Source organism: Aplysia californica, unplaced genomic scaffold (assembly GCF_000002075.1).
Source record: "Aplysia californica isolate F4 #8 unplaced genomic scaffold, AplCal3.0 scaffold01231, whole genome shotgun sequence".
NCBI classification, from domain to species: Eukaryota; Metazoa; Mollusca; class Gastropoda; order Aplysiida; family Aplysiidae; genus Aplysia; species Aplysia californica.
This window is the reverse complement of record NW_004798501.1, coordinates 18,514-40,534: the sequence shown is the minus strand read 5'-3', so window position 1 is coordinate 40,534 and position 22,021 is coordinate 18,514. Positions and strand designations below refer to the sequence as shown.

Sequence of the window (22,021 nt, the reverse complement as noted above, 5' to 3'; positions counted from 1 at the left end):
GTTGTGTAAAAACAATGTACTTCCTCTGTTGTGCTAACTATGCAAGTTCATTCCTGTCCTGTCATTATCTGTGCCCTTCTGCGGCCATCATTGCAACTTTTTCATTCTGGGTCAGTCACATCTCTTCTATGAAATGCACTGTGTATTTTACCTTCGGTGGAGTGAGCTACTTCCCAGATTTTTAATAATAATTATAGTTTCAGTTATATAGCACATATATCCATGCTCCACAGCATGCTCTATGTGCTGTACAACTAAAATATGGTTTCCTTTTCTTACCCTTTACACCCAGACATACAATAGTCAACTGTAGTTGGAGGGCACCACTGGTAAGTCCTTCTTCTTTTCTATCCCTTCATTGTTTTTGTCTGTCCCAATTTTCCTCAGCACTAGATGACCATTTTTGTGTCTATGTAGTTCTCTTTACTTGACCAAACTCAAACAACACATACTCATTTTGTACTGATTTACTTTTTGTCTTGGTGAAGGTAGCCTATGTGCAATGTTTTTGAAGAAACATGAATTCTTTGTTCTGGTTTGCCTGGCCTCTTACTTAGTCGAAGAGCTGGAATTTTAGTGAAACTGTCAATGATGTGAAAACAGTTTTGCTTCTTTGTTTTTTTTTATGCCTTTCATTTTTGTTGCAATAGATGTCCTTAAAACCTGATTGTTAATTTTGCTGTTTTTTTTATAAACCAGAACAAGGAACAAAATACAGAATGTAAGAACAGAGTCACAAGTTGTTCCCCATCATTGGAAGTATTTATTGTTCACAGAACAACAGGTGCCCTTCAATGGCGGGTACAAAAGGAAACCTGATTTGAGAATTGCTTGTCACCATTAAACAATTCAGGAATATTGTGTAAAAAAGTGCTCAATCATTTAGGTGAAATTGTAACAATAGCAACATTTGTAACAGTAACAGCATAAATAGTATTCACACAGGGGTTCCATCTAGCCGAGTAGCTCTAGCTCTGAGTCAAACAGGCCATGTTTACATTTCTATTTAAACCAGTTTGGGGAGGTTTTAGATTTCTGGAAATATCCAGAAAAAATGGGCTCCCAAATCATAGAAAGAACAACGGTTGCCTAGAGTCATATTGCATTGTGTCTGAGAGATGATGTCGACACAGATGGATTTGGGTGTGGCTGACAAAAAAGCACTGTAAATTTGATGACAAGGAGATCCGACAAACTTTTTAAAGAAGTGAAAAACGTTTTAAAAAAAAAACAAATAAGAAAATTGAGTATACATAGAGGCGTAGATAAATATAATGTTTCATTTAACTTTTCTCACACTCATAAAAAGCATAATCACACTATGTTTCACAATCTTTAAAAAAAGAAAAAATCAAACATATTATCTACCAAATTTAGCATTAATCACAAATGAAAGAAATGAAAAATTAATTTTGAACATATTTATACGGCAATAACATAAGACTGTTTTTACATCCAGGGTAGACTTTCTGATTAATTATTTAATACACATTACTTAGCACAACCATTTATTAAATGACTAGCCACTGAGAAGATTTCATCACTACATTTGGTACCAGGTCCATGAATGAACTGACTTTAATATCCCTGAGATATGTCCGAAATCGGGCTCACACAGAATTAACTTTATAAACATGTCATTACTGCCAAAAATGAACTCACAGTTACAATATCAATGACGTAAAAAAAACCAACAAGCAATAGGCTAGACTGCAAGTGCCTATTTTCCAAACACTAACTATGCTTTTGATGAATGTTCGTTGATGTAGATTGCATTTTTACCTTGAAGCAAACACTGCTCAATAAGGCATGAAGGCAGAAGTGCGTATATTACTATACCTATCATTGTGATACAATCAAGCAAATTTGATAAAGCTTTGTGTGAGTGTCGTTGTACTGAGCACTCGCCAGTTGCACAACCCTTGTCTCTCTCACTGCCAGTCCATGCTGCCACATCTGGTGGGCCATCGACCCCCGCCATACTTGTTGTGGAAGATCTGCACTTTGCTCTGGAACTCGGAGATGTTGATGTAGCATCCCTAGGGCAGAAAAAAAAATTTTAATGTATGCCTTTATATATACAGTTGAGCACAGATAAAAAGAACACAGAAAACTCAAAAGTCACAGATAGTTTGTACGATTTGGCATTCCCCCAACTGATATCTCTTTGATTTTTCGATATATGTTAACTCAAATTATAGATGTGTTGAACACCACTCCCCAACATGTCATTTTAGTTTTAGTAGAGGTTTTACGGCGCTCGCAACTGCATAAGGTCATATGAGCGCCAAGGGGTGGATGTCAACATAGAAGTCCTTACAGGGAATCAGACTTACTCTGCTCACCTCTCTAGCTTCAACAGCACAAAGTCTACTTGGACTATCAAGGCACCCCGGAAATAGCGGGTCACAAGAGTGTGACAAACATACAAAAGAAGTAGAGGAAATGACTATAGTAAGGATTAGGAAAGAAAAAGCAGCAGTTCCCTGTTGTAGATCAGGCACAGTTATGAGCGTGACTGTGATGAATTAGCCCATTTACAACTCTACTGTGCATGAACGAGAAATGTCCCCCCTTTGGGAATACCCTAAAGACACTTCAGTCAGTGGCACCGCCCCGGAGGGGTCCAACGTGTCTGAGTTATCTGGGCCCGACTATAGATGGTAATGAAAACATAAGGGTAATGAAGGTTTTTTTCAAAGGCATGTGAACAGAGAAATGAATGGCAAACCATCATTAGCTGTCCTGTCTTGGATCATGTGACTCACAAGTGTCACATACAAGTCTCACCTGAAGTAATCGCCGTCCATTTTCTGTGAATCCTTTCCTGCCATGAATGACCCTCCTATTGTTCAGTGAGATCATGTCCCCTGGTCTCAGTCGGTTTGTGTACTGTAATATAAATATATATAAATATGTATAATATAATATAAATATACATATATATTTGGTAACAAGCAGGGGCGGCTTGGGGGGCTAAAAAGTGGGCGTGCACAATAATAATTAAGCTATCGCATGCTGAAGATAGTCAAGGGCTTAGTAAATGAGACGGTGTATTATTGTAGGATCTTTGGGTTGGTGAGGGAGGGCCTCATGCTTTTATTTTCATTCTTTTTACTTGTCACTTTGATTTCTAGTACATTTGTTTGTTAGCTAAACATAAATTTCGTTCATCCTGTATTGGAACTGAACACTCAAGTATGTAATAACTTTCACTACTCCAGTACAAAACCATTCAAAGGCACAACTCATAGGACGGTCACGTTCACCTCCCTCAGGTTCAAGGTTACAGAGTCACTTAAAATAGGCTAGTGGCAAAACAAACAATGAACCAATCACAATTCATTTGAGCACTCCGCTAGGTTGCTCCGGGGCTCACATAATATTGGCAAAGAATAGCGTACGGTCTATCGTGTTTATTTTTAGACTGCATACTGTGGGTTATGTTTCGGCACTATTCGGCAGGAGCACATTTGAGATGTGCCGGCTTATTAATATTAATGTACCGTCAAACTCGCTACGAGTGTCATCATCGCTTGGGTTATCCCCAAGAGTGATTTATAGGTCAGGTTACAGCGTTGAATATCCTTTTGTTTAGCTAAAGCGTGTGGACTTTGGCATGGCATAATAGATGTTTTACGGCGCTATAGACATAGAAGTGACAGTTATGGCGCCAGTGAGGACCTTTGTTTTGATATAATATTTGGCTAGTGTTTGTTTCGGGCTTCTTTTATTTTATTATTGTGAGTGTTTTACGTAATATTAGAATATTGAACAATTTTGGGTGGCACTGCACGACCGTGCTCTATGGACGAACCACGCCTGGTAACAAGGGTCTTCAACATAGCACCTTTTAGACTGACGAAAAGAAAAAAGAATTTGACAGTTGGCCAATACGCTCATACACTAACAATGAACTTGGGCAGTCTTGAAAAGAGGCAGCAATATGTTAGAGTATTCATTATTGAATAGTGGAAAACTCCAGGTTTGACCAAAAACATTTTTTTTATTAATGACAGACCAATGTTATATAAATCTGCAAGAACTGCAAGCTTGTTTTGTTTTGTTTTTTTCAAGTGAGTGATCAGAGTCAACTACAGTTGCATAAGAAAAAAAGTGTTAAGGTGTCTTATATGTTTGACTCACCATAGCATCATGATAGTGGATCATAGTATAGAACTGCTTGTATGCTTTGTAGAATGGCTCCACATCTTTCTGTAAAAAAGGAAGAAGACAAACGTTCATTATTATAAATGAAAAAGCCCCCCCCCCCCCAAAAAAAAAACATGCTATAATTTTAGTTCATTTCCCTAATTTGTGATCAAAACTCTCTAACAAAAAGTTTCTCTTCTCTTGAACATTGCACACATGTTCAGTAACTCTCATTCCAACACTTTATTAACTCTTATATTAAGTTCTATCTCCACTGATGAAAATAATGTCCGTTCCAAAGCAGCTTCTATGAACAGATGCTTTTGATCCTGATTGTCTTCATTACACACTATGCCAAGTGCCACAGCTGATTATTTCAAATCTCGAACAAATATTTCGATATTCTCTTATTGGCCTAGGCCATCATCCACAAGGCGAAATGACAGGAATTTTTTTTTTTAACAACTTGTTCAACTAATCATTGCCTTACTCCTGGCTTTGGTGCAACTCATGTTTTTCTCAGGGCAAAGTGACAACAAGGGCTCATACAGAGGGTGATCAAGTTAGACAGCTGCACATGGCATAGTGATGTGGAATGTGGGGGCCAGATTGGTTTTCATCCCTGCACACCTAGAGGGTGGGGCAAGGTTGGGGTAATCGAACAGAAAATACATTATAACCAAATTCATATTGACAGACAGCCCTGAAATACCTTGTGATGAAATGAAAGCCATTAAAAGAAAAAAATAAAGACATAACATAACTATGAGAACTTTACTTTCGCCATCTGGGAGATGAAGCTATCATTACTCTAGCATCTGCATTTTTTGCCCAAAAGTTGCCACAAAAAGTTGCCACAAAAAGTGGCCATTAATTTTCAAGCTTTCAACTCTCTGTGACGACGTATGTATAGCAATATGTTGATAGAGGTAACAATCTAAAGCACCAGAATTTCTTGTGCTCTGTTTTAAGCATTCAGAATATCATTTGTAGTCACCCACAGGGTAAAAATGCAAAAATTTAGATTTCACAACAGAATGAAACCAAAATTAGAACAGCACGGATAAATAACCACAAAAATTAACAAACAAGGGCACGTGTCCACCTATCCGAAGATCGGCTGTTTTAACCCTAAACGTGTGTAATTTGAGAAAAAGTAGGCCTACAGGATATTGCATGTAAATTATGGAATCACACACAATTGGGGCGTGCCAGTGTCAGCATTCGGTTTTTGTGGAGACATGCTCTAACATTAGTAACATAACACATTTATATTTTTAAAAGGGTAGGAACAGCATTAAATTAAATGACATTATGCTGTATAAACGCAAAAAAAGAAAAACAAATCATCAGAACAATTTTTAGAAAAATTAACACTCCAACAAATTAAAACACAACAAAGAGGGAAAAATAAAAGATGGACAACAATATAAATAGTATGTAATGTAATGTACTTATATTCTCCACAGATACACATGGACATCTTAAAACTGATCAAAATATATGTCTAATATGTTACGAAGTAGCTTTGTTGTTTTGTCCTTTTTGAAAAATGCAAAAATCGCGGCCGCGATTCGCGAACTAAAAAATGCCAAAAATCGTGGCTGCGATTCCAGATGCTAGATTACTCTCTGATAACATCATTGATCAGTTCTGACTGGCTTGGAAAACTCTTGGCAAAGAGCTAGCTTACCTCAGGCACTTGGAGAGGAGCAATCAGCATGGGCTGCCACAATACACTGACAATCTGTGCAGAAGAAGTAAAATATCCATAAATGGGACTAAATAAGAATTTACATCTTTCCCTTTTTCTCAATCATCTCTTCTTACCCAGTTAAAATGTGTTGTATGTCTTTAACAAAACCATGTTCAAAGAGAAAGAACATTGCTGTCGAATATTCTGCTGAAATTTGTTTGTAAAGCATTCAGGTCGAAGGGCTTTAACTAAAATTTAAATGGCTGCTGGATCTGAAAAGTAAAGTAAAAGTAAATTAAAACATCAGTCAGAAACCTAAACAATCTTTATTTTGACACAAGGACCAAGCTTGCAGTCTACAGCACATTTTCGATGCTCTCAATTACACAATTTTGATGATTATGGAGACCAAGCTGCTTTTACGTGGCCTGTCATGGTTTATGTGGGCTGTGTTGAGTACAACATCTTAACCGATAGATGGAGAAATTTAACAGAAACTAGAAACCTTCCCCACTCTGGAATCAAACTCACTTCTTCTGCATACAATGGCAAAAATCCTACCCATTACACAACCTATGCAAGTAAGCTAGACTTTGAGTTACACACAAATAGGACAAAATGGTCAATACTAACAAATAAATCTAATAATTGTTATTCATTCTTATCATTCCATTGTAGTGTTGAAATATTGTAGGCTATCTACTTACTCACATTCTCATCGTCAACAACTGACTTATACAAATAGAACCAACTAGCATGGAACCTGAAAAGGGTTGTGAGACAACCCCCCCCCCCCTCAAAAAACAAAACAAACTAGGACAGAAGGGTCTCACCTCGTCTTTGTGGTTCACTGTGATCAGAGGTCTCTGGATCCTCACGTGGGCAGGAAAATCTCTGGAGTAGAAACAAGAAGATGGTAATTCCAGTGCCTTTCAATTTCAACCAGACACAAAATATTGCAGAACTGAGATAACCTCAGTGTCCTCCTTCCCTCTAATGTTTGGTTGTTTTCTTTTTAAGTAAAGAAAAACACATCGACACAATAATGGTCTTTTAGTGCTAAGAAAAAGAAAGGATAGAAACAGCAGAGAGGAAAGTAATCAAGTAATGAAGTAGGACCTATCAGTATCAGTGGTGCTCTCCAAATCGTAAAAGGGTTAATTAAGATTGTGCTTGTATGAGTGGGTTAAAGAAGGGTCTTTGCCTGAAACGTTGAAAGTAATTATTTTTTTTGGAGACTTTTCATCCAACCATTCTATAGGCAGCAATATTAGTTGATGTAGTTCTTTCAATTTATATAGCTCTATGACATCAGTAAAACTGGAAAGACTGCTATACTGTCCACACTATTAGTAAAACTAAAATCTCCTGATTGTTCAAGAATTTATTCAGTTACCATATAAGGTAACCTATTACAGTCTGCAATGTAAGAAAACCTAAGGTGACTGTTAACTCCACAGTGCCAGTAACACAGACCATGATTTCAGAAAGATCTGGGTGACCTGTTACGTTATAATCAAAAGTGTCAGTTGTTCATCTGTTATAGTCCCACTGTCAGAAAAACTAGGTGACCAGTTGTGACTTACAGTGTGAGCAAAACTAGGTCGCCTGTTATAGTTTATAATACAAAAAAACTAGGTCACCTGTTATAGTCCCATTGTGAGCAAAACTAGGTCATCTGTTATGGTCCCAGTGTGTGAAAAACTAGGTCACTTATTATAGTCCCGGTGTTAAGCAAAATTAGGTCAGACCTGTTATAATCTACAGTGTTAGCTGTAGAGGGGACTCTTGTCAGTGTGTAGAACAAGTCCGGGTACTCTTTCTTGAATTTGTGAGCCACTTCATGCAAGTCCACAAAGAAATTTTCCCCACCTTGGATGACATCATCAAATCTGTGGAGGTATCATAGTAAATGAATAAATGATAGATAAAAAATATGCTTGTAAAAAGTCCTTCTTCTTTAACTTAAAGTGCCACATCTGAAACAATTCAGTAATCATTTTTCATTACGTATTTCTCTTGAATACTTGAATGCAGAACTGGGATCTTAGGAAGACGGGGTGCTCCATGCTTCCTTGACCCTCTTCATAAGGGTCCATTTTAGTGTGGGCAGGCTGATTGTCTCCATCATCAGCTGGTTGTTGTAGCGTCTTATGGGGTCACGCAGGCTGCTCCTCCTGCCTTCACCAGGCTGTACTCCCTTCTCTATCACAATCTACTTCGTGAAGGAGTCCTCTTCACGGCTGCTGGCTAAGCGATCTCGGACAAGGGCTATGGCTAGCTTATCTGCTGGTTTCCATTCGTGCCATTTCAGCACCTCAGTGATGGCTTTGACTGAAAACGTTGATTAAAAGCACAAATTATGTAATTTTTAAGTTTTGAGGGACTCACAAGCTATTGAAGTTACCAAAGTTTGGCGGACATTTTCTCGTTCATTTTATCATTGAAACCAGGTGACCCCACCTCCTTGAACCATAAATATCTTAACTTCTATTCAAGATAGGGGGAAATTTTTTGATTGAAAGTAAGGCAAATAATTAAGCTCTTAGATGATACCAATAACTCCACATGCCCCAAAATTGCCGAGCGCCGGATTCCACCACGTCATGACACATATGGTGCACCGTCAAATCACCATGTTATACAATGTCATTATATTGTAAGAAAAAAACAACAGAAAGGGGAAATGGGAAGTGGCCATTTGTACAGGTGATTATCTTACATAGTTGGCCATTACAGCAGCTTCAACTGTATTAAATGCAAGGGCGAGAAATAGGAAGTGGTCATTGGCCTGAACAGGTGGCTGTTAGAGCAAGTTCAACTGTACTGTGTACAGTGTTGATAGATATGCATGCTCTGTACATGTTTCTTCATAAATACTCAATACAGATACGCCTACTAGATACAATATTTCTTCATAAATACTCAAAACAGTGTTTACTGATATACATACTCGATACAGTGCAGAAGCTGAAGACCAGGTGGAGACTCGTAGTGAATCTGATCCATATGAAGGTCAAGGGCAATCCCTGTGTAGGCTGCATTCATTGGTTTAGGATCAGACTCAACATCAAATACCTGAGGGAAAAAAACCTCACAGCTGAGTACAATGTTACTATCATGCTATAGAAGAAAAAGATTCCTTTTCTTTGTTCTTTTTTCGATACAATAGTGTAGGCCTACATAATACATTCACAGCCTACGATATAAGGAATCAGTTCAAATACAGGAACACTATTCCCACTTCCCACAGCATAGAGGCATAGCTGCCCACCCCTCTCTGTGGGTATCAGGGACAGCCTTGCTCAAAATCAGGGACATTGACTAAGCATCAGGGACACCTTACGCATAGTCGTTATACCTTAATATTGCACACCTGCCAACTCTCCCGAATTTTTCGGGAATCTCCCAAATTTTCGTTTTCCCGAGCAACAGAAATCTTGATCAATTTCCCGAAATTCACACACAACAAAAAATAATTATAATGTCAATGTCGTCAGAATGCGAAACTGGCCAGCCATGCAGGCCCTAGGCCTGAACCCTTGCACTATAATAGTGTAAGTGTAAATAGGTGAGTAAACCCCATGAGAGTTAGAGGAAGATATCTTAATATTATTATTATTATTGTTATTATTACTGACTCATTCACCGTCATTGCATGCTCGTGACGTGATATAACTGTCTTTGAACTCATGGGCCACTCTTAATTCCCCCTTGAGCCGATCTCTCTTCAAAATTCCCAATTTTAGATTTTCGAAAGTTGGCAGGTCTGAAACTGGTTTGCAACTTTCGTCTGCTAGCCCCTAGGAAAGATGTTCTGTCGCTCCGTAAAGTCGCTCTCTCATTAGGCCTAGGCCTAGTGCAAGTGATGTGTGCGGTGAAGGCATGGCGCGATGGTGAAGGTGGAGGTGTGTGTAGGTGTAGACCTAGCTATCGAGTACGGCGTGGTGGCCTTGGCCAAGGAGGCCTAGTGTGTGCTGTCACCAGTCACTGTTAGTCGAGAGTCATCATTGCAATGGAATCTGGTTCCCCTCTTTGCTACGCCTAATTTTTCTGTTTTAGAAGTATGCTTGCCAAGTTTTTATTTCGGGACAACAGCAATTTTTCAAGAAAATATGGGTGGCTCGGAACAGTGGGCAACTATGTGAGGCCCATTCTTAGGGTAGGGGCAAGGAGTACTATACAGTACTCCTTGGGTAGGGGTTAAAATGTTTTGTTCAAGAACACACCCCAGTGATGCTTTTTGCTAATATCTAAGGACTGATTCTCATGGGACTTCATAGCATCTTCCCCTCCAAATCTAGTGGCGTTGCAAGTTGTCTTCTGTAGGCAGTGCATCAAAGTTGAAGATTCATTTATATAACTTGACAGTTATTTTCAACTTAGTAAAAGTGAGTCTCACAGTTACCAAACTTCTGCTCCCAGGTGAGCAGTGCATCAAGATACTCACATCTCCATATATGGTGTGTTGAATGGGGGCAATACGTTCTGCCACCTGAAAGAGAATATCAGGAATAAATCTGACGTAATAATAGTTTTGTTTCTTTAAAAAAAATAAAAAATTGTGAATTAACAATTTGTAAACTACATTGGTGAGACACCTTTAAGGTAATAGTAGGCAACACAGAAACCAAGAAGATTTATTTTGCCAAAATGCCTTGTTCATTATGAGGTTTGAGTGAGTTAACAATTTCTTCAGAAGCAATAATTAATCCTTTTTTTTTCAGGGCTAGCTCAGAGAAAGTGTCATGAATATACACAATTTCAGTCAACATTTTCACCTTAAGAAATATGTACGAAAGCCGTTTTAACAACAAAATAGTGATGTCACATCCATACCCATCAGAATCTACGTAATAACAAAAAATAACAGAAAACGGCAATAATCAAATAGAAGCGACAGGTAAAAAGTCAACAACACCTCTGACATCATCTATTGTATCTTGTATTTTCTGTGACTTGGTATGTACTGTTTCTGCTACGGCCACAGCAGTCATTTATTTTGTATTGGTTTATGATTTTTTATTCCAAAGATGAACTGTGTCGAAACATGAAAAAAACCCCCAGTAAAATTTTACTTAGAATAATTACTTTTATCCTGACATACACATTATTTGTCACATGTCATATCAGGTTCCATTCATCAATGGAAAGTAAGTCAGAAGAAGAGCAATGTATTTAACATCCTAACCATTTCTTTTTTCTTCACATACACAGACACAAAAATGCACACACACATTTCAATTATATGACTGAAGTTCTGACACCAAATAGATGAACAAATAATATTCATCTAGCAGAAAACTGTAACAGATCCTGTCATCATAGCTGCCACTCAGGAATTTCAAAAAAGGAGGAAATTCATGCGAAGGCGGACGCGCTCTCTCCGAAGGCTGGAGTAAAACCAGTGAGATCCAGAGGCAATATAATATACTGAAAAATCTAGCCTATGGTTTTGGAAGAGAAAATTGTCATATTTGTTAACCATAGGCAACAGAATTAAAATGTATTTGAAAAAAAACAAAAACAACAACAACAAAGGCACTAAGTTGACTAACAAGCATTTGAGTTTGAGTCAATTTGACACAGTTTGGACTTGGTGACTAAAAATCCAGTGTTTGCTGCCAGCTGGTGTCTTATAAAAAGATTTCTTTCACTTTAAACTTGTACATCGATGTAGAGCGCGCGCAGTATGGGATCAAGGAGGCAACACCTTTGCCGCTGTACTGAGCACTCCAGTACAATTGCGATCCCGTTTGCACTTAACTTAGTAGTGCCCCTGTAGTGTGCAGGTCTAAACTGAATTAAAATAACGAAGTGACTATTTCTCCGAACGTTCGGGAAAATAAAGTTGAACTCTATTTCTCCGAACGGTTCCCAATCTCGAGATTTTTTTTCTCGTTATTTCAAGCGAGATTTAGGCGTCATCCTTTCATTTTGCCATTCTGTGAGGACTGGGAAGTAGCATTTTTTGCATCAAATTCAATTTCTAAAGCTAGAGATTTTTAAATGTCTGAATATTTAGATACTTCAGTTGTGGTTGGGCAACGTTCCCGGACTAGATCTATACTTCATTTGAAAATAAAAAGGTACTGCGAGAAAACAAGACTGCTCGACCTTGGCGGTAACTTATTTTGCATTTAGTCTCCCAGCAAAAACTAAAATCTTCCAGGTAAAAAAAAAAAATCCTCCACGCCGCCCCCCCCCCCCCCCCCCACCCGTTCCCACCTTACACACACTCACACAGACACACACACACACTGTACACACACACACACACACACACACATGCACACACACACAAACACACACTCACACACACACATGCTCACACACTCACACCCACACACACACACACACACACACACACACACACACACACACACACACACACACACACACACACACACACACACACACACACACACAAACACACGGGCCACTCCATTCGCTTATTACAGTGGAATCCTGTTATAACGAGAGGGAGGGGACCGGTGCGAAATGTCCGTTATACCAGGATTCTCGTTATAAGGAATCCAGTAATAAATTCAATAGAAATAATAAAGTAGGCCTAATCTATAAAGTTTATTTCTTTTTGTTATCTCCCATGATGATGACCTTGTTCAACATGACCTCTAGGTCTTACTTGATCAAAAATCGAATCGGGTTTCTTTATCTAGCGCTAGTGATGTTGACAGCACGGCGCTGGCGATCAGAAAGAATGCGCTCTGGGTTAACTCCCCCACTGTGTTGTCCCCCACCCCACCCCGTGGTGTGTTTCGTCTGTTGCGCACGTTACTACACATTCACTCCATCCATCACAACATTGTAACGTCTCTATTCCCGCATCGGAGAAGTGAGGGAATGGGTAGTGGTAGGCCTAGATAATCTAGACTAGGCTGGCCTATCATACGATGCGTTCTGCTTGTCTGCGCACCACACCCTCCCCACTCATTCGCTCCGGCCTTCATTGTTGGCAAACGTGGGCTCTCCTATTCTATGTTTTGCTCAGGGAGTTGATGTAAGCTCCTAGGTTTCGCTAGATCATCTACAAGTTTCTCAACTGGCAAGGTTTATATGTATAACAGGCCTGAGCGCTGTGCACAGCAGCAGCAATATTCCGCTATAACCGACTCCTGTGTTTGTCCGATTGCGCTGTAGCAGTATTTTATTTACAAAGATAAAGAAGGGGGAAAAACAGGGTTTTAGAATAGTGTCTTAATAACAGACTTCTCGTTGTTTCAGGACTCGTTATAAGTGGACTCAACTGTATCAACAAATCTCGAGAACGGAAACCGTTTGGAGAAATAGAGTTCAAGTTTATTTTCCCGAACGTTGGGAGAAATAGAGCCGGCCTTAAAATAATAGCCTAGGCTATCTAATCTAGATCTAGATATCTAAATATGCGTAAATCTAGATTATAATCTAGAGATAGATTATCTCTATCTAGATTCACTTCAACAGCCACAATAGCCGTCATGTAAACAAACGGGACCGCAATTGTACAGTAGTGCCGCAGGCCGCGATTTCTTTATCGCACCAAACGCAAAGTGCAGCAAGTGGTTTGTTCAATTTTTTCATGAACTTTTCAAGTCGCACACCGGCAGCTTCTTTCTCATTCCAGCTCCTTTTATTTTTGCATTCAGCATCAATTTCTCTCGAATTTCCTCTGTTTTCAATGACAACTCGGCGCGTCAACGTCCTGATGCCCGATCGACACTGTAGTGTGTTGCTCCACAACAATAAACAATGTGAAACTAGCGCTAGGCCTAGAAGAACGGAAGTAGAAAGCTACGGGCGGACATGCGCAAGCTGCATTTTCGTTTCTCTCCTGGTTCGGTGTTTTCCGCGTGTAAAAAAGTATCATAATTTGCGACCGAGAGCGGTCCATCGGAGGAAGGAGGAAAGTAGCGGGAAAAGCTAGAAGAAGCAGAGTTTCCGCTATTTAGCGGGAAAGTGGCAGCTATGTGTCATATGTGATGAATTCCAACCATAATCGAGTAACTGCGTAACAGAACTAAGCTACTTAATAGAGAAATTAAAGACATATTTACCTCAGCTATAGTTCCTCTTTTGGTGGGCGTGTTTTTCACCAAGCAGATTCCATAATTGCTCAGGGCCAACAACCATCTGTGAGCGGAAAAGAAACATCTAGTTAAGATGTCAGAGAACATAGGAGGCTTATATGTGTTTCTGTGGGGATCACCTGTAGCAAAGCTAACACAGTGAAAGAGTTCTGGCTACTGGTGAGAACATAAATTTAAAAAAACAAGGAAAACACACCACAATAAAACCAGAACTTTATACTGTCAAATGATTACTTGAGTGAAAACCGTCACCCATGTTATCATAACTCTATTTTTTTTCCAAATGTAGGTGTTTTTATGCCCCTATTGACCATTGAGGAGGGGGGGGGTTGATCTTGCTTGTCAGGGAGGCCCAAGCCAGGATGGATACAAAGTCTAGCAGAAGGAATGAGATTCTCTACAAAAATATTCCACACACTGGAATCGAACATGGGGCCTCTGGGTGCCACAGGGAAAAGCCTAGCTGAATAGCAGCTACATCACAGACGCCTGTTTCACAACTTATAATAGAGAAGAAAAGAAACCCTGAACAAGTGCCATTTTATCAAAAACCCGGGAAAGGAAAAAGGTAAGATTCACATGGTTTTCTGTGCGTTTTACACCCGCAAACAGGTCATTATAAAGGCAGAGCAGGGATCAGGCAAATAGGAAAAGGAAAGAAGTCAAAGGCAACTTCAAAGGGGACGCGGGTCAGAAGGAGGAGGTTCGAACAGAGAACTTGTAATTTTTTTAAACACATCACTCAAGGAACACATGAAACAATCTAAGGTTAAGAAAGACTATTCAGGAGCACATGGAAACAGTAACACATGACAGAAGGTAGATATGGTGCATGCCGCAAAAAAATAGAGACTATACTCGGGGCCCTATGGCTAGAGTGACATTTTGGAACACAACCAAGGAGTATGATACAGTACTCCTTGAACACAACCCAAAGAGGTTGGTCTCTCTGTTGCCTGTCAGGAGAATTTCCAACACTAAAAGAATGAAAAGCGACACAGCTCTTACTTATAAAGCCCTTCATCACTTTCCATGATCTCAGCACAGTCCACCTCTGGTATTGATTTCTAGGAGAAAAAAAAAAGAGATGACATATTATGGGATTTGTTCAGAAAGTAAATTACAGTTGAAATGGTCCAAGACAACCATCCATTGTCAGGATAAAAGTGTTTGTTTTAGACAGGTGGGTATCTTGGACAGTGTCATTATAATATTTTTAAAAAACGAAGGGGGAAAATGGGAAGTGGTAGTTTGTACAGGTGATTGTCTCGTTCAGATAGCCGTTAGAACAGGTTTGATTGTATTAGGAAGGAAACTGGGATAACATCAATACTGGTATTAACACAGTAGCAAAACTCAGCACTGCATTAACTAAACAATAGCTTTGACAACTTTGGTATGACACACAAAAAGAAGAACAATCAGATTGACAGCATTCTTAAGAAAAGTAAGTCTGACATCAGGATAGAAAATATGATCAATGAACAGAGAAAAGAGCAGATATCTTAAGAAAAAAAACAACAAATCTTACTTACATTAGAAAAAACGAATAAAACATTGAAAACACAATGCAGATATCAATGGTAACATATTAGGAAAACAGTAAGAAGAAAGAAGAAATATACAAAAAAAGTAAAGTACAAAAATAACACCACTGACGTCTTTGGGAAAGTGCATTGCTCTCGCTGCTCTCCTTGCATTATCAGCAGCATCGGAATAGCAGTGGTAGCGCAGGAACTTTGTGAGGATTGGACCTTCGTGGTAGGCTTCTCCGGAATCAGCCTTCCAGCTCAAGACAATGACCTCTGACCCTGACATAAAGCACAACATCGTGACACAACCACCACTGTCACACACAGCAAGCAATCATAATACGTAAAAAAAAAGAGCAAAGTCACAAACTCAACTAAGTTGGTTGTCGCGAAGGAGAAAAAAAGTTCAAAGACGTACAGTTTAGGGCTGCATGTTGAGAGCTATTCAGTGCATATTAATAGGCATTCTTACTCCTCCATATCCTAGCTTGCTCCTGCAAAACATAAGGGAATGCCATTTTTGTTAGAGAAATCTACAATTTAGGGCAATGATTCAAAAACAGAGTGGCTAACCTTCCATTGTAGCGGACGAGATACGCAGATCAATGTCTATCTTGGAGAAGTCAACCAACACAGTGGAGGTGTGAGGTAAACAAACCTCACAGTGACAGTTGTGTCGTAGCCAGATACTGTGAAATCTGCAAAAAATGAAGTCTGTATACTGCATGATAGCATATGAAACACTAAGTGTTTTAACATGTGACCATATATAACAGTAGCAGTGGACATGTTTAATACCCAGTGCCCATTGGCATGATCAGTTCGGTTTGGTAGGCGGGGCTGGCCAGATTGGGGGCGCAAAGTGACCACCATGGCACAAACAGATTGCCCAACTTGCGGCCTAAAAAAAAACCGCCTGTGTTTTCAAGGTCGCGAGTCGAACGATCAGTTGGTGATTGGTTTGGATTACAGAACTGATCATCCGGCGATTGGTGTGTATTACATGCTATATATTTTTAAGCAAACAGATTTCAGATGTCTATTTTCAGTACAAACTTCGGTAAAAAAAAAAGAAATGTACAATGAGGCCACAAAAAGATCGAACAATGTCCCATAGGCATGCACCTATGAATCTTCTCTGCTGCTAAGGGGTTAGGAGAATTAGAAAGTATCTATGGTGGGGGACCTGTAAGACAGCCTCCAGATGTCCGTTCCTAAAGGTTATTGTCCATGGTTCCAAGGGCAAACAACACTGCTCTTTACGTTTTCCCCCGGCTTATAGGTTGTTAACCAGGTAACATTTTTGAGTCTGTACAAACAGAACTTTGGTAAAATGTTGAATGTAAGTGAGTAACAGAAACAGAAGCTAGAGATTTTCACATCACAATTAGCAGAACTTTGGTAAAATGTTGAATGTAAGTGAGTATCAGAAACAGAAGCTGGAGATTTTCACATCGCAATTTGCAAGTCACACGGGATGTGAACATGACCAAAGGTTGGAGGAAGGATAAATTTATTGAGAATTCTAGCAGGGTTTTCTCTTCAAGAGTTGCTCAGGATGCAAAATTACAGTGTTTAAGAAAGTGAAATCCTTGGGCAAATAGTATCTTAGCTTGCACAGAACAGGTATGTGTTAGTATAAAATGAGCATCTTATCTCCCCAAAGTTTGATAACAAAAAAAAAAAAAGCAAATTGAAGTTACAATACGCCTATAAAAAATCTGTCTAGACAGACTGCTTATAAAACAAACCTTGAGACATGACCATCATCCCATGTGATCTGCAGTCGTTTACCATCTTCCTGGATTTGTAAGTCTTGCACATCTGTAGACTTGACATGCTGGTACTGGAATGCACAATGTGAAGATACAATAAGTATAACAGTATTACAAGAACATTAAAAAATCAGAAACCACAATACGATATCAGTATAAACTACAGAAAAGGAAGAGAAAGAGGAGCAGGAGGTAAGCTATCCTCTATATCATACACAGAAATCTTGGGCACCAGAGTCCAATTTAAGGATTTCGTATTTTTAGAGGTTTACTAACTTTGCCTGAGAGAATCAACGGACACTTTAAAATTTGAATTTTTGAAATGCTAAAAAATCATACCAAAATGACAGTACAGTCAAAGGAAGACATAAGAAATGTTCACAAATTAATTTTTTTCCAGTCCTCATCCTCTTACAACATGTATAACAACAGCTCAGGTGCTCACCAGAGAAAATAACTAGTCTGACAAACACTCATGAGAGTAAACAACAATTCCATCCACTACTTCTCTCTTTATCTTATAACTCCAAAATCAACTGATCTAAAAATACAGATAGGCATAAAAGATGCTTGAAACTATTACATTAAAAAAAATTATTAGTCCTTAACTTGTCATGTTGTCTAAGGATTATGATAGTCTTACTCGTATGTGTAAAGTCATTTCAATTTCAATTTGGCTATATATTTTGAGAAAAGCCTTGGAATCTGTATTTGTGACCTGCATATTTTGTATTCATCTGTCCTTTGTATTTGAATACTCAACTTAAATGTCACTTACAATGTCTTCTAAATAGAACCCCCTGCTCCTGATACCTTGCAGATGTCCTGTTTCACTCTCTGAAATTAAACATCAGAATCCTTTGAAAAATGCAACAATGTCTCAGAGTACTGGTACCAAATCTAGACAAATTTAATGTGACCATGACATTACCCCAAGCAAAAGTAAAAAAACGAATAAACATTAGTGCTGGGAGGATAGACTCAAAATTCTATCAACATACACTCATAACAGGTTAAGTGAACAAAGACACTGTATTTTTACTGTATTTGTCTTTCCTTACAAAACCCTTCCAAAGAAATCCTTTTTCTTTCCAGAGACAATAGAGCAGTTTTCAGTATGAAAAAAAGGGTAGGCAAAGAAACCTGTATACAGCATGTATACTGCAGTCAACAAAGGTTCTAACAGGAAGATGTCAATAACAGCTGAGAATCAGCCAGTAATATTCTTTACAAGTGCTTTAGGAAGTGATAATGAATTCAAAGCAAAGGTATCTTCCCCTGAAACATGCAATATTTTAATGATACGGTTGACCAGCTTGCCTGTGCCTACCCAACATTTCATTTTATATTTCTACATGCAAAGCTTTCATTGATTAACTGTACAAAAAAGAGTGAAAAATGTATAATTTTGTCCCATTTTGCAACTACAATGAGAATAGAAATGCATAATTATTCAGGCACTAAGAGTGAGCTCTCACAGATCATTGACAGCACACAAAAGCTTTCCCCTGCTTTTATGCTCAGAAAATGATCAAGTGGGAAAATAGTAGTTGAAAAAAGTCGAATCCCAAGAATAAAAAGTTAAAATAAAAGATAAAGATTTCTAAAAGTAGCCTACAAGCATTTCTATGACTGGACGTGGACTCTTACTATGATGAGATATAACAACAGCGTGGTCAATGGCACTGTACCTGCAGGGTTTACAGAACCAGCCTTGCTGCGGCAGCACGTGGTGTGAATCAGTCTGTTGCCCCATAAAGTTCTGCACAGTTTGCTTTGGGAATTAGCAGCTTTGAACTCCTGCCTTTTGAGCTGGCTTAGAGAAGCCTGTACTACTCTCCGTAGCATGGTCACTTCTGGTGGAGAACCCTCGAATATATTACTGTCCGCCAAAAGAATAAATTTAAAGAACTCTGATACTGAGGGGTGTATGTATCTTATTTTCCAACAAGCAATATTCTAAAAAAAAAAATCTCCCCAGAATAGTGGTCCCAAAACCATTATTGATACTGCAACTGTGAGTGAATTCCGGTATGCTGCAAATTTGTCCGTCTGTTCTTACCAGATAGTGACCACTTGGACTATAGGTCTCTAATAAGTTGGATCTTTTCAGTTTCAAACAGCAGTAAAAGACAAAAACGCCTTGCTTACATTTTATACTAAGAGAAAGAGAACTTTCTTCTGCTCTTTTAAATAATCAGTCAAACCTCATTATACCGCCACCCTTGGGATGAGTATGAAGTTGGAGGAACAGACGTGGGGCTGGTGGTTAAATGGGGTTCATCTGTTATAGCCCTGACTGCATACAACGTCAAGGACATGATTCTGCTGTGTGATGTGTTTGAAAAGAGTCTTTTTGTTGGTGATATATGTGCACATGCACATGTTCTCAGAGCTGAGAGTTTTTTCTCTCTCTATCTCTATATAATTTTGTCTTTTTCGCAGCCAGAGAATGATTCTCAAGTAGCCAACCACTGGCTGTTGTGCGTCATGGCAGTCAGTTTGCTCCAGGTATATGGCGGGGCAAATTAACATTAATTAAATAGGGACCATACAGCTCAGACAGTTGGATGGCGGATGACAGTGTGAACACGTGAATACTAAACTAAATGTTTAAATAGGTGCTTCTTATTGTACATTGGCAAATGGCGGTAAGCGGGCTGGCTGTTTAACGGTGGGCAGTACAATGAGGTTTGACTGTATTAGATGTACAATACATGGTTCTGTCTTTCTTGTTCCATTTTTTTTCTTTCCCTTCTTTCGCACACTTAACTCATTCAAGTAGGCATACCCATTGATTCCTTGAATCACTGAAGGAATCTCATAATATTCAGCATATATGGTGCTTTTCAGAGAATATTAAGAAGAATAAAGCTATGCGTACATAAGAAGAAAATTAGCTTAATCAGTAGAATTTAGAATTTTATTGCATTTCATAAACAGTCCAGAGGTGGATCTTAAATCAAATTATATGAAAAGACTAGGCCTATCTGAACTACATTTTATCTTTAATCTTATCTAGGCTAGGATAGCCTAACTCAGCTCAAGCAGACAACTCCTCTAGCCTAGCTCGTGCTTTTACTTTTACTTTCCGCGGACTCTAGACACTCTAGTCCAAACAATCGAGAATCTAACGCTAAACCTCAGCCTCAAAGAATATTTTGTTCACAAGTTGCACATTGCAAGTAATTTTAACTAAGCGCAGGGCGTATTGCAATCATTCTGAAGAATAAAAAAAACAACCCAAACAAACAAACAACTTTACCGTCACTGCTATTGCTAAGTGGGGGGGGGGGGGGGGGGGGGGGGAATCATGTTGTAACAAACCTTTAGTTTCCACTGCTGCCGACCCTGGCTTCTCAACGCAAGTAGCCCCTGCGACTCGATCAGGCCCACAAACAAGGCAACTGACCACACGACTCTTATCAGTACGTGTGTATGCCAATGTCGGTCACTATCAGGTCAAGTCTGGTCATCTTGTGGCCTTGAAAGGTCTATATCAGGCCGACCTTGTCACTCTCTTCAGGTAATCTTCACAATAGACTTTAGAAACAGTTCACAGTCTGTCCGATCTGTCAGTATCTGTGCCTCGGTGGACTCAGAACTCGGAACGACGACCTGAAGACCACGACCACCGTGCTAATGTTATTGTTTACAATCTGCTGACCCAGATATTGACTCTTGTGAGAAATTTCTTTTTTGTACGGCGTCACCGCCCGCCGCCTTCCAAGTCCAGAGCCCCACCCCCATACTCCTCCCTCATTTCACAGAGAAGGCTATAAAATATTCCCAAATTTAAAGGACGGAAAGAAAAGGCAAAAGTGTTATGTACTCCAAAGTATTAAAGAAGACCCAAGGCCCCAATACACCAGTATCCTAGATATGCCCGTTATAATTAGATTTGTATCAAAGTCAGTTGTAAAAACGTTCGATGCTTGGACCTCCGGCGCGGAGCCTACACAAAAATAACACCAACTACAAAATTAAAGAACTCTGATAAATAAATTTATAAAAAGACAGACGATTTCTTGATTAGAGTTAATGGGCCAATGGGCACCGCCCATTATATGGCGTTAAATTCAAGGCCTGATAGGAAAGTTTTAAATCAGCAGTGAAACAGAAGCAGCATATGGTCACCTATACGTGTACATTTGGACTATGAGCAGAGCACAAAAATGACAAAAAGGAACATTATTTGCGCGTTTGTCGATGTTCTAATGGCACGTTTTGGCGGCCCTTGTGCTTGTTCTCGTTGAGTAGGAGAAATATACGAGTCCTTTGAATTTGGAATCTGGTTGGACTAATATTTATAGGGGCCTATTTATAATCTACTTTTTCCGAATCAAGCTTTGGACTTGGAACCTGGAACTAATATTGAAATTTACTTATTAGTTTCTTTTAACGACTAAGCCTCGACTAAATCATGACGACCCTGCCTCTAATTAAGTTACACCTAACACAAGCTGTTATAATATCATTGTTAGGCCTATTTAATTAATAAATTATCATTATTAATACATGTAGTTATGTGTTTCATTATTAGTAATATTAGGCCGTTTATTAATTCAATAGTCTTTTATCAATTACATGTACATATATAATGATACAAACGTTTTATTATCTTTAATTAGTTCTTGTAGCCTCCGCCCACCCCCACCCCCGTACAATGTAGGCCTACAACTACAATAAGTTGGCCTAAAACTCGCACTGTACCGTACGCATAATATAGATCAAAATCTAGGCGGTCATAAAACCTCTGTCTGCCTATTGTCTTTTTAA

At 39.0% G+C, this 22,021-nt stretch overlaps 1 protein-coding gene across 2 annotated transcripts; it reads right to left on the bottom strand.

The window, feature by feature from the left end:
* Positions 1 to 736: 736 nt before the first annotated feature.
* LOC101859751 (gamma-butyrobetaine dioxygenase) lies at positions 737 to 21,018 on the bottom strand. 2 transcript variants are annotated; one of them, XM_035973440.1, is made up of 16 exons: positions 20,570 to 21,018; positions 18,934 to 19,098; positions 18,021 to 18,079; positions 17,219 to 17,313; positions 16,041 to 16,165; positions 15,595 to 15,746; positions 14,944 to 15,002; positions 13,903 to 13,978; positions 10,299 to 10,343; positions 8,802 to 8,926; positions 7,600 to 7,740; positions 6,682 to 6,742; positions 5,846 to 5,899; positions 4,147 to 4,215; positions 2,791 to 2,892; positions 737 to 2,039 (listed from the first exon to the last, which is right to left on the bottom strand). In XM_035973440.1, the coding sequence occupies exons 2-16, from the start codon at positions 19,088 to 19,090 to the stop codon at positions 1,932 to 1,934; spliced, it is 1,428 nt and encodes a 475-aa protein (XP_035829333.1). In that variant the 5' UTR covers positions 19,091 to 19,098; positions 20,570 to 21,018; the 3' UTR covers positions 737 to 1,931. The 2 variants fall into 2 exon arrangements, with proteins under 2 accessions (XP_035829333.1, XP_005112349.2); XM_005112292.3 differs by having other exon boundaries at positions 18,934 to 19,124; positions 20,570 to 21,016.
* Positions 21,019 to 22,021: the final 1,003 nt, after the last annotated feature.

Coding starts and splice junctions, on each gene's coding strand:
- LOC101859751 (XM_035973440.1), bottom strand. CDS start 19,090: ATGCTACGGAGAGTAGTACAGGCTTCTCTAAGCCAGCTCAAAAGGCAG. Junction 10,344..13,902: donor AAAGAGGAACTATAGCTGAG/GTAAATATGTCT, acceptor ATTCTCTTTCAG/GTGGCAGAACGTATTGCCCC. Junction 4,216..5,845: donor CTCCTCTCCAAGTGCCTGAG/GTAAGCTAGCTC, acceptor CCTTTTTTACAG/AAAGATGTGGAGCCATTCTA.